Source organism: Cardiocondyla obscurior, linkage group LG17, assembly GCF_019399895.1.
Source record: "Cardiocondyla obscurior isolate alpha-2009 linkage group LG17, Cobs3.1, whole genome shotgun sequence".
Taxonomy (NCBI): Eukaryota; Metazoa; Arthropoda; class Insecta; order Hymenoptera; family Formicidae; genus Cardiocondyla; species Cardiocondyla obscurior.
The window spans coordinates 269,867-282,452 of NC_091880.1; the positions used below are offsets into that span (position 1 = coordinate 269,867).

General features: G+C 34.8%; 2 protein-coding genes and 1 long non-coding RNA gene across 6 annotated transcripts in view; 1 reads left to right on the forward strand and 2 right to left on the reverse strand.

Annotated features, from left to right (window-relative positions):
- Positions 1–195: 195 nt before the first annotated feature.
- Positions 196–5,218, reverse strand: LOC139109243 (nose resistant to fluoxetine protein 6). Its single transcript, XM_070668150.1, has 13 exons — positions 4,993–5,218; positions 3,515–3,759; positions 3,158–3,351; positions 2,919–3,019; positions 2,531–2,755; positions 2,185–2,401; positions 1,838–2,003; positions 1,671–1,750; positions 1,496–1,591; positions 1,292–1,421; positions 957–1,131; positions 429–571; positions 196–354 (listed from the first exon to the last, which is right to left on the reverse strand). Exons 1-13 carry the CDS (start codon positions 5,216–5,218, stop codon positions 196–198), a joined length of 2,157 nt encoding a protein of 718 aa, XP_070524251.1.
- LOC139109244 (uncharacterized) lies at positions 1,350–5,821 on the forward strand. Of its 2 annotated transcripts, XR_011546807.1 has the most exons (6): positions 1,350–1,819; positions 2,801–3,072; positions 3,153–3,378; positions 3,501–3,834; positions 4,175–4,338; positions 5,001–5,821. It is a non-coding gene; the product is annotated as an uncharacterized lncRNA (long non-coding RNA). The 2 variants fall into 2 exon arrangements; XR_011546806.1 differs by having other exon boundaries at positions 4,175–5,821.
- A 1,237-nt stretch (positions 5,822–7,058) lies between these two features.
- Positions 7,059–12,586, reverse strand: part of LOC139109223 (early estrogen-induced gene 1 protein) — a 44,797-nt gene continuing 39,269 nt past the window's right edge. For 2 of the 3 annotated variants that reach the window (XM_070668113.1, XM_070668112.1), the window contains 2 exons: positions 10,972–11,177; positions 7,059–10,768 (listed from right to left, as the gene is read on the reverse strand). In XM_070668113.1, the coding sequence (XP_070524214.1) occupies positions 10,647–10,768; positions 10,972–11,177 (328 nt within the window). In that variant the 3' untranslated portion in view covers positions 7,059–10,646. Of the gene's footprint in view, positions 10,769–10,971; positions 11,178–12,233; positions 12,387–12,586 lie in introns of all 3 variants that reach the window. The other variant, XM_070668114.1, reaches the window with a different exon arrangement.

Here is a 12,586-nt window from a genome sequence, read left to right on the forward strand (position 1 = left end):
TGCGTATTTTGCCTTTAATGAATTGACCGCAACATTCCTTTCGCATAGTTTATCGCGAATTATATCCAACTCATCCTCACGCTCCATTGCAATCGAATACGATTTCGTACAAATAACTGAAAAAGGTATAAAAGCACAAATATTATTTTATGTGATTTTAGTTATAATTACAATATCGTAGAACTTTTATTACAATTATGAATGCGGAATTATAATCTTATGTTCTTTATATTTTTTCCAATTGTGAGGTTGAATGAACATTCGCATTAGCAAGATGTATGGCGCTTCTGCCATTAAGGACAATGCGTAAGCACAGATATAAGTAATTCCTAAGTGACCCACAATCATGGCAGACTAAAAATGAAAATTATGACAATAAGCATATCGTTTTTGTCGATGTCGGAATTTTTTAATCTCTGTGTACTTACTATGGCCAGAAAGTCGAAATGAGCAGACGTTTCATTGTGCAGACGAATTGAATGTATGATAAAGGGATTTAAAAGGTAAGCGCAGTACGTAAGTCTGCTTAAAGGAATCCAAATTTTACATGCTAGCAATTCTTTAACAATACCTATAATAAAATGAGGTATTTAATAACAATTAAAAGAAAAAGATTATTTTTATATTTTACCATTATAAAAATGTTTATTCATTTCTGTGTGAACACATGACTAAAATAAGACTTACTTTATATAACAAATTTATTAAAAATAAATTATTTGATAAACGATTTTTATGAAAATAATTATAACATTAATTGCATTGTTGATAGATGTTTTATATTTTTTTTCAGATTTATAATAGAGAAAAATAACACTGGAAAAAGATAGACGCACGTGTTTAATTAGAAGATGTGTTCACTCAGAGACTTAAACGTAATTTGTAAAAATAGAATTTAAATGGTTAAATCATGAATATTTTTAATAATTTGTTTATATGTTATTAAATTAACTTACCTGCGTGTTTAGTAGAACACACTATTACAATCCATGCTATACCTATGGCCCAAACTGGTCTGCTTAAGGCAACGTAGAAAGCAGTAGACAGAACGGATATTTCCCGATTGTATAAGCCAAATAACACGAAAATGTTACAAGCGCTACCAAGGCTCCAACCCAGAATTACAGTGTGCTGAAATATAAATTTGTGAAGTTAATTTAATAAACTGGCTATTTTAGCAAAGGTATTCCTGCGAAAATTTATAATTTATCATAAACATTTTAAATCTACGTTTAATGTTTCTATTTATAATTTTATTAATATCTTTTTAAAGATGCACGTAATACTGTACCTTTTTTAAGTTTACTTTTTTGTTTAGTTTCGATATCATATAGCCTGTGATCATTCCGATAATATATGGACCAATTCGAACCCATGGTGGATAGTATAAAAGTTCGAGGAATTCGTACTGCTCATCCAAGCTGCAATACAAAAAAAAAGAATTTATGTATAAATGACGTAACAATAATTTTACGGATATGACTGTGCAGCTTACGTCGAGACGTATTCGTAAATATACGAAATGTAACCGCTTATCGTAATCGAGCCTATCAAAAGTGCTCCTAATAAGGCAACAGCTGTGTAAAAGTATCTGAAAAGATTGCGGTTTATTATTTTTTTTTCCTAATATATATATGGGAGAAATATCTTGCCATAATTGTCTAACTTACACAGTCGACAGAATCAAGAGCGCCAGGCCGATTGCAAAGAATTGCATATCGCAGGATAAATACCAAGACCAAGACATGCACTGCAAAGAAATAAGGGCTTAATGTAGAATAAGAAAACCTTCGTCTGCGATACCAGATTGATATTATACGTAAGTTGACGTACGTACCATCGAAGGGATTTCGAATAAATTATGTATGTACAAGAGATTTCTCCACCAGTATTTCGCGCATGTTTCGTGCGACTTTTCGTTGACGTAAAACTGCGAGGTCTTTTCGTACCACGTCGAGTTCAATATTAATATTCCTATCATCGCGATATAAGGCGGCGTCAATCTTAAAACAAATTTTTACATTCAACTATAATAAACGTGGAGAATACAGTCATTATTATATTAATTATTACTGCTGAATTAAATTCTTTAAACCGCATTCTGCTAATTTAGCTCGTTACTGGTTGACTGTCACAACCAGCCTCTTTGTTTATTGTCTGAATCAAGATAACGAAGAAACTTACCGGATAAATCTTTTTATTATAAACATAAAGAACTCCTTTAGCTTCTCCCAGTAATTAATCTGCTTGTTTCGTTCTTTGTTATTTATTTTATTTTTTAAATATACGTAACTCAGTAAAAATCCGCTTAAAAAGAAATAAGTGTCGACCGATACGGTCATGTTGCTTATCACTTGAATCGAGACACCATCGGCAAATCTCATAATCCACGTTTTGTTATCTGACGTACGTACATACATGAAACAATATTATAATATGTAAGTTAAAAATAAGTTAATATGTGCGTAAAGACGTGCGTCCGTAGTTTATTGATGAAAATTATTAAAATTTTATATATTGAGAAACTTACCGAAATAATCTATCGTGTAAAATACAGTATGGCCCAAAATTATCCAAATCATAGTTAGAAATCTTAATCCGTGAATAACGGGTATCGTTTCATCATGCTTAGTACTAAATATCCTCTTCGTATTTGTGTAAATAGAAAAACACATTAATACATTTGCGATTCGATTTTTCTCATACGAAGACGACGGGCCCGTGATTCCTATTTCCTCAATCGTGTTCTTTAAACCTAAATCACAATAAAAAATGTGTAAATGTGTATTTTTTTTTTTAGTATTAATGTAAAGTCGCAAAGAGCACCATAGTGCAAAATTAATAATACTAGGGATGATCTGCCATGTCGAAGAAAGAGCGTTAGCGAAGAAAGACATTAAAGCATTAAACATACTTACTAACGGCAGCTTTGTTCTTTGCTTTTAAATATTTCTGGTGTATAAATATATCGTATATCGTGCCGCTTATCATCATGAAAAACTTAAGCGCTAAAACAATACTGAAATCATAAAAATATCATATGTGAGCACACATGTCTCAGACTGTTGAAAGGTACATGTACATATATAAATTCAACGTATGTAATTATTATATTTAATTAATTATTGTTAATTTGCGTTCTTATCTTTCAGCGTACAGTATGAAAAGCGGCCCGCCACTCAGTAACCATTGGTGATCGTCTCTCAAGTCTTTCACTTCGACCAGGCTCAGATCCATGGAGTAGAGTTTATTAATTAAGAAGACTCGGTCGCGAAATATGCTTTCCAGGATGAGGCTAATATTATTTACGGAACAGGACGCTGGTAAGCAGACGCCGAGTGCAATCGAATTCTAAAAAGAAACCTGGGTATTTCAATTGTACGTACACAGACGCTAATGATTATTAACGTATAGATATATTTTTTTATTTTTATTAATATCTAGATATATGTCGCGCATATTTAAATGTTAACAACTCGACGTGCTTTAATTAATTTTAGAAGGACAAACTCACTTCGTTTTGCACACCAACGTGGTACTGGAGAGTACTGTTGTGCCTGAGATGAGCGACAAAGTAATTTACCTCGAACGGCGGGAATTCGTCCTGCGGATCGCGATAGCGCGTATTATTTAATTTACGCCGCTTTGCTATCTGAAAGGGAGTTCTGTTCATTGTGTCGAGGCACTGACTGCGACTGCCCAGCCAAAAATTATTCCCGTAAAAGAAGCCCGGCTTTGGACTGCCGCTAGAATCCAATGCTTGAAAACAAAAATGCACACAACTCAATTGCAGCTGTAACTTAACAGTGCTCCGATTTGTTTCATTTAATTTCGGTAATTATTATTACACGCAATTATGTAACTTAATGTAAATGTCTTCGTCAGCTAAAGCGATTATTCCGCTTAGTTATTTCGGAGTTTGAAATATGGATAAGTGGTGAAACAGGAAGGTCCAGCTTCCCCTTAATAAGAATTAGATTTTTAAATTATCGTTTGGTGATTTAGTGCTAACTTTCACTCGGGCCGTTTCTACGTCTCGTAAACAACCCCGACAAAAAAAAAATTATTAGAATCAAAGACTCATACGGGGGGTCACTGGACACGATGCTCGAACTTTCCTTTTTCTTTTTTAATATATAAATATGCATTAATAACCGTTTCAATAACGTTTCAGGTGCATCGGGATACGTGGCGCGTGCCGCAATCTGAAAGAAACAAGACCCCTCGAAATGAAATGAGAGAAAATCTCGCGATGCCGCGCGCGTAACAGATTGCTTTTCCCTCGTGCATACGACTGCGAAACTTGTTCCTTGTGTAACACGAAGAAAGTTGATTCGGGTAAGTGTTCTAGCTCTAAGTTATGCGTGGAACACAATCGAGGCGGTAATACACTTATGCAGAATATGTTACGTAATGAGTGAATAAACAAATCACCCCCGGAATGGAAGTCATACGTCCCAGGACAGGTTGTTCTCGAATTGAGAGAACGTTTAGCGAGTAACCTGGCGCAGGTAACCATGTATCGCTCTGTAAACTTTTAAGCTGATTGCGTAAAAGAAGTAAAACGTGAATTCGTGACAGCATATAAAGATCATTATGTCAACTTTATCTAAACGATTTTAATAATTTTTTTTTAATCCGATCGCGAGTTATTAAAGAGAAAAAGAATTAATTTTCTAATTAAAGGATACATTAATTCTAGGCAATTAACGATACAAGTTAGGAAATCTATTTGAATTTAATTGATAATTTTATAAATGCAAATAAATATCTAAAATAATTTCATTACTGAACATCTTGACATAAGTGTACCTTCATGAACAAAATAAAATTAAAGAAGTCTAACGAAGGATTTGATTCAGTCTGTTCGTCGCAGAATCAATCAGCTCCTCGTTCACGCTCATCTTTAATATTTCAATAAAATATCTTTACATACAGTTAATTCTAGTTTCCCAAGACTATCATCACGATTAATAATGAATTTTTACTTACTTTTCAAGCCCCATAACACTCGCTGGTCGACTGCGTTTTGAAAATCTTCCAGTTCCACGCCACATGTGGTCGAGCCGAGGAGACTGGCTCTAGAAGCGATAGCATACGCGGGCAGTGCATAAAGATCGTTGTTGCTATCGTTAGGCTCGCCAAATTGCGCGGATACGCAGAATAACGTTATAGAATAGCAAATGTATAAAACAACCGTAAATCGCTGACGCGACATAATGTACGCTTAGCAAAACCACAAGCACTTTGTATGTCGTACTTGCGAACTGTGGCGAACACCGGTACCAATTTTGCGCGATGGATTTTAACGAAGTAGTCGAAGTTTGGTCTCATGTAACAAATTTCATTCTCGTTCAATTTGGATCTATGATAATCGTTTTGAACAGAAAGAATATTTATCTCGATAAATTAAATTAAAAAAATTAATTTTTTCTGGGCTACTTCGTCTGCGCTAGTGTTACCGTAACAATTTCGTTAGCGAACGTTTTTCCTCAATTTGTAATGTTAAGAAGATTAATATTGATCAGCTAGATTCAACGATCGGGACAAGACTGGTCTATATAGAGAGAAGTCAGTGCGGGTTTGCAGAGGAAAGTGTCCTCCCCATCAACTTTTTCGATGTCGTGGCTACCCCACCACGTAATTGTGCACAATATCACCTAAGTGTTTCGATATGTACAAACAATAATTACATTATTGTACTTTACATTGTTACATCCATCTTATTAATATTTGATTAAGAAAATTATTTTTACTGTTATGGTAAAATTGTTTGATTAAATTATTAATTGTATATTTTAAAATTATAATTTAAAACTGGTACCGTGTATTGTTGTTATTTTTACGCTTGCTAGAAAATATGAATAAATGATTTGCCTTGTATATTGAAATAAGTGCTATTACAAGTGCAAGTTTTTATCTTATTATTGCAAATTTATTCTATCATGTGAATGATTTACTTTATTTGAATATCCTTGAAATTGCTGTCTTTAACTGCAAAGAATATTAATAAAACATATTATATAAAATGTCAAAAGCAAAAAAAAAAAAATCTATGTTCTTAAAACTTTTTCTCATCTAAAAATGTTTACAAATATCAGAAATTCATAAAAAATGTTAATCAAATATTATATTTTAAAATATATTCTAAAGACTGAAAAGTGTGATATCTTTTGATTTAGATCTTACGACTTTCAATTTAGATCTTATATACAGATATAATTAAAATAAAAATGTAATCGATTAAACCGCTCCTATGTCGTTTTCTATTTACATTCCATTGTTAGATGTTTTTAGATCATTCATACTTAATGTTCATATTTCAATATAACGATATCGCTACATACTTAGCTGTTAAATAAACGTTTTATGTGATTTTCATTTAAATTACATTAATAAAATGTCCTCCGACTGCTATTCGTCATCGTTATTTTGTCATGAGAAAAACTTTTATCATCATCAGCAGTAAATTTTTTTCGCTGTTTTTTTTTTCCGTGTAGCAATAACATTCGATTTAAAAGTGTCTAAAATACATATTACCGATTAGAGATTATACTTTGTCATGTAACAAAAATCAGATCAGATTTTCATTGTTTTCGCTTGATGATACATCATGCTCCTTTTGCACATGTTTATATCCTTTCGCGATATTTCTTTCACAAGAATGTGTACATAAAGCGTCGCGTGTGACTTATCACATGTACCATATACAACATATATATTACACAATCAATATCGCAAGGTTTTATACATGATAAAGTACATATTCTTCACACATGATAAAATATGGTTCGTAAGATGGAGACATTCGTGAAATATCATAAGCTTTTTCATGTGGAAATTTCAGTCATATTATTCGAGTTTAAAAATTGGCTTTTGTGAAAACTATATATGTGCTATTGAAATAAACGTTAGTAGTGATATTATGTACAAAAAAAAAAAAAAATTATAACGTCACGTACTAATGTAATGGATCATTACTTTTTTTTTTTTTTATTTTTAACTGCTACAAAAATGATATTATAATAAGGAGAGTTCTTCAATGAACGAGACATTCGTGGTTTTCAGAATGTTATTATCAGCACATGGAAGTTTCATATTCGTCTCACAAAAGTAAAGATTATACGCGAGATGTCAACAATTGCCAAATTAAGGAAAGCGGCTACCCGCACAATCCGCGATGGCGACCGCCCTCCCAATCCGAAATAAAAGATAAACTATTTTCGCTTACAATACGTCTCGATGATAATAATACAGGTAATAGCGGTATTTATTCTTTACGGTATCGTAAAATATCACAACATTAATATCTGTCGAGCGAGTGAAACGAACGACGGCCTGCGATCATGATTTCTTGCGAAGGAAGACTCTGCGAACGAACGGAGTCTGACTTTTCGCATTTATCCTGTCTAAAATCATATTAAAAAAAAAAGAGGGAGAGAGAAGTGAGGAATCGTTAATCTCTCACTCGGGAGGGAATGCGTAAAGTCGCTCCTTCGCAAGCTGTGATTGATAAATTAATTAATCGGCGAATGCAACGGACTTTGTTACAAAGATCGCACCTCCTATTCATCGCGTGCGTATTTTATCAAATAAAAGAACTGTCACGCGGGCGACGCATTCGAATGGAGAACCAACTTACGCGGAAAAGCTTGCATATCGATTTGAATTTTAACTCGCGACCACTGTGACTGAATGTGAATTACATGACTATATTGGGTTCTGTTTTTTTCTTCCGACAATAAATGGCACTATATTGTTCATTTTCAATAAATTGATGATTCATATTACACCCTAATTATGTCTGTTACTTAATCTTATAACAAATACGGAATAATTGTAAGCTACAAATAACACGTACGTTAATAAATATATCCAAGCTATATTAATAATATTGAGATAATAAATAAAACCTGGAATTAATTTAAAAGATATATGTATATATGCTCTGTATCTTTTCTATTTCTGAAAAATAATCACAACTTTCAAACGGTTAAATTTACTTTTATCAAAGTATGATTATCGAACCCTTACAAGCTCCCTACAAACTCTTTAATACCTCTGTTTAAGAGTACAGTTACTATATGTATTGAGCAATTTTTTTTCTATTATTTTACAGTATGCGACTTACGAGAATGGGATCACGTCACAGTGGTCGAGAGTTAATTCGGAAGTCGTTTTCGCGACGGAACTTGTTCAAGTGACGGCGATACGGTCGTGATCGTATAAAATCGAAAGCGGTATCGAAACGACACTCGAATATGACCTAGAAGGAGAAATGTATATCATACATAAAAGTAAGAAGGAAACGCAATAATGGAAGGAACGCATCGGTCTATTTATAAGAAAAATTCACAGCGCGGCGGCTGCTTATTATCAAATTTACGATTCACGATCGGATATACGGAATTTGCCGCCGGAGCATCGGCGATTATCATCATCACTTATACAGTCTTCCCGGTTTAACATAATGGAACCCGATCTTGAGAACGGCACCCAACATGAAATACTCTCGTAAGGGTCGCTCGCAAACGCGCTCAAGATCGGCACGACAAATCAAACCGGCGAGTTGCTTGAAAGAGCGCTTTGAAGAAGCATTTGTGCATTTGCGATTTTGTTAACTTCATGCTGTCACCTTATTTTTCTGCGACGAGCCATGAGGATCGAAACACGCTCATATTGATTTTTAAAACGGGCCTCATGGACGCTGGAAGTACTGACTAACCCTCTGCAACGACTCAGACATACTTAAGCACACACGCATACACGACCATCCCTTCTTCCGTCTGACAGGTATGCGAAAAAACCGTCGAAGAAGAATATACACTCACTTGCGTACACGTGACGCACATACACATACACAAGTACACGCGCGCATTTGCACACTTTTTGATACAGCAGCACAATGTACACTAGCAATAGATTATTCGAGTATGGAGAGAATGTGTATACAACACCAGCGATCTAGCTACGTAACAATTACTATATCTATGTACACAGATTACTACCGGATAGCCGGTCGCGCCAAGTTCACTGGGCCTTTGGGGAAGGTTCGACGAAACGGTGATGCATTTTTCGTCGAGCTTGATAATACAAAATAATAATACGTTCTATATATGTATATCAGTCATAAAACATTTATATCATGCAGAAAAATATCTTCAGCTTTATTTCCATAAAAAAAAAAATAAAAAAAAATTGAATCGGCTAGTTTAGAAGCATTATAGTTCAAGAATCGGAATCGCTCAGGAAGTATCAAAACGGTGCCATTTTTAAGACTAATGCATATTCTAAAATATTTAAATTAACAATTTATATCGTTTTCTTTTTCTCCTTTTCTATCTGACCGATCCGTTTATTTTAAATGATTTTATGTTCAACATATTAAACACGCTTTTTAGATTAATTATATATGAAAGATTCACAGACGATGAAAGAACGCAGTAAAAATTAAAAATAGTAAAAAAATATACACTATGAAATAAAGCAAAAAAATAGTTTAATACACACAAGTGGTAAAACTATGATTTAAAAGCAAGAATATTTATAGAATGTGATTTCCCCGAGATACCTCTTGGAAATTGCTTTGAGCTATCCTGAGGAAATATATTTTTCTTTCGGCTCATATTGTCAGAAATGCTGTCAAGAATACTTTCATACAGAGATATAATCACAATATATTCTCTCAATTTGATATCTTTCTTTTTTTTTTTTTTTTTTTACGTAACTCTGAATTTTTTTATAGTGTACAGTCTATGTTGACGAGTTACTTACCGTCGCCAAATAATTATAGATAGATAAATAAAATTAATGTTCAGGTTTTGCTCGATGCTACTTCCCATTGCGAAGTTTCGTCGGACCTTGACCACGTTTCGTCTTTAATTTTTTTTTCCTTTTTGTAACTATATTTCTTTGCTACGTTGTGTACTTCTCAGTTGAAACTTTATTAACTAATATCTCCCTGCCGAGTAAAGTATGCTCGGCGGGGACCATTGTGCTTCATTTATCAGGAAGAAAAGATGTATATTTGTCGCCTTTTAAATAGGTTTTAAAACGTGTACTCGTTTCTTTAACATCGTCTTTGAATTGTGCTTAGCACGCAGCTGAAGTCGTAGACCGTTCGCTGTGAACAGTAATGCTGTGTAGAAATTTCGTTCGTTGCATACGGGATTTTGAAAAATGCAAAACCCATGTATGAAAATTAACTCGGTCAGTCAAGCACTTAGACGCGATTAACAATCTCGTGAGCTGCACACTGTGACGTTCGGTTACTCACGTTTCAATGCGCACTTATAGGATAATTAATATTAGCCTCGGTCCTGCGAATCCGTACAATGGATTTCACACGTAATAATAGACTCGAATGTATTGCTTCGACAGATATCAGTTCGACATCTGAAATCGTCAAAGTAGATACTCTTTTTTTTATGTAGAATTATAGTCCAGAACGGTCTAGTCATAATTTGCGGCCTCGTGTCATATTTGGCTGCTCCTCTTGAATCGACGCTTACCTCGTACATCGTCGTCTTTATCTCTCGTGACTACCGGGGCTCGTAAGCTTCGTAAACGAGCTCTGGCACCAGAGCCAACGAGAACGTGGCGCTTGCCTGTCTTGCGTATTGCCGTCTTGAAGTGATGGCTTCGTGTTACCTATTGTTTTCTTCCATCACCACTTGTTTGAACACACCGGCGGGCATCTGGCTTTTCACCTCGTGACTACCAAGCGCTGTCGTGCCGTCTTTTGCAATGAAAAGTTGAAGACCAGTTGCTGCAAGATGCGAAAAGATCTTTTAGATTACTCGTCATCGAAAATTCAGCTAAATTAAATATCAAGTTACAAATAGTCTTACTTTCTAGCGCAGAAAATCGAGAAACATTAATTAAAAGGTATACAAATGTTTAGCTGTATTTTCTATAACTATAGTTTTTTTTTTTTTTTAATTAAGCCGGTAAATTAAAAGGGAAACATACTTTCGGAACTTTCGAGATCCGTTTGCTCTAAATTCGTTGCTTTAAGCAACTCGTCGATAAGAGAATCAGGATTCGGCCTGGTGACTTCAACTCGACAAAGAACAGGATTACCGGCACCATCCTCTGCTTTTTTCCTACGTTCCAGCGCAGCTTTAGCACGATCCAGAGATCCAGTTTCGCTAAGGCCCGAACCGCCGGAAGGATTCCTGCGAATAACAAAGCGCGTATTAATTTTATTTTTATCACCGTACGCTTGAACGAATGAAACCGAGGACTAAGTATAAAAAGCATTAATCAACACTACTCTATTTGGCGAAGTCGGATTATTATCTTTCATTGATTAAATCATGACTAAAATGAATAAATTTTGTACAGCAATCATTGAAAATACGAAAATTATTTTTTAATTGCGCAATTATTTCCGCAGAGTAGTGTCGTAGTTGTCTCTACAAGCAATAAATATAATGCCAGATATACTTAATTAATAAATAACTGTGTAGATTGATATTATTTTAACATGAAAGAAAGTATTGTTTTCAGACAATGGATTCCATGCCGATGTGCTCGTATCTGTTTGATTCTCGAAGTGAACGTTCAACGAGTATGTGGTAACGTACTTAAAAAAAAAAAAAAATTAAAAAGAAATATTCTGTTAAAGTGTGAGTGCCCGATAAATGTATACGAAAATAAATACGCCTTCTCTGAGCACGGAGATACTAAGTCAATTGAATATAAAAGGGAGAAGACTTCTCGTGCGCTTAATTGAGCGATGAGTAAGTGAGAAAAATTGCAGAAAAAAAAGAAAAAAAAAGTAACGGCAATGGAAACTATAACACAACCAAAGATTCGTTCGAATTCTGTTCACAATAATGCAATAAGGAATAAAATTTGCATTTCTATTTGTAGCTTGATCTTCCTGCAAATCAAAAATTATTTTATTAATAAAAGAAACTCAGCTTAGAACTGGTAAGAGAGAACGTTATTGAAGACTTAATACAGAAGAAATTTGTTTAGCCATGAAGCAGTTCGGATGAGCTTAACGTGTATACAAGGATATCAATTATTAACGAAAATAAGTAACGACGATTAAGTGTCGCAGGTGTCAAGCTAATAGTCGTTTACTCGAGATTAAGTAATGTTAATGTGCTGGCACATGTGCTAAGTGTTGCTCAGACATGCACTAAAAGCTTGCGCTGTGCAGTAGTGGCAAGCAAGCGTATGCATGAAGGAAGGGTATACGTAAGACGTAAGCATGGACTGACGGTGGGGTAATGCTGTTTCGATGCTGCGAGTTCGCTGGCGCGACTTCCGGCACCCCTAACGAGGACTCTTCCGAGTCCGCCGGGCTGGTGGCGACCGTGGCCAACTTGCCCCCCGCCCCGTCCAGCAACTTCCGATGACCGCCGCCAATACCCCTGCAATTTCATAAAGCCATCCAAACTGGAAGCATAGCTACTGCATGGCACTACGTACCCCGATTTATATTTTCTTTATTCGCATACAGATAATCAGCTCTTAACTGGAGTAATTAAGTTTGAGCTAATACGGCGTTAGTTCTGGCCGCGAGTTACATTGCATTTGTCTATCAGAATTAAATTCAATTTCGTGATAACAA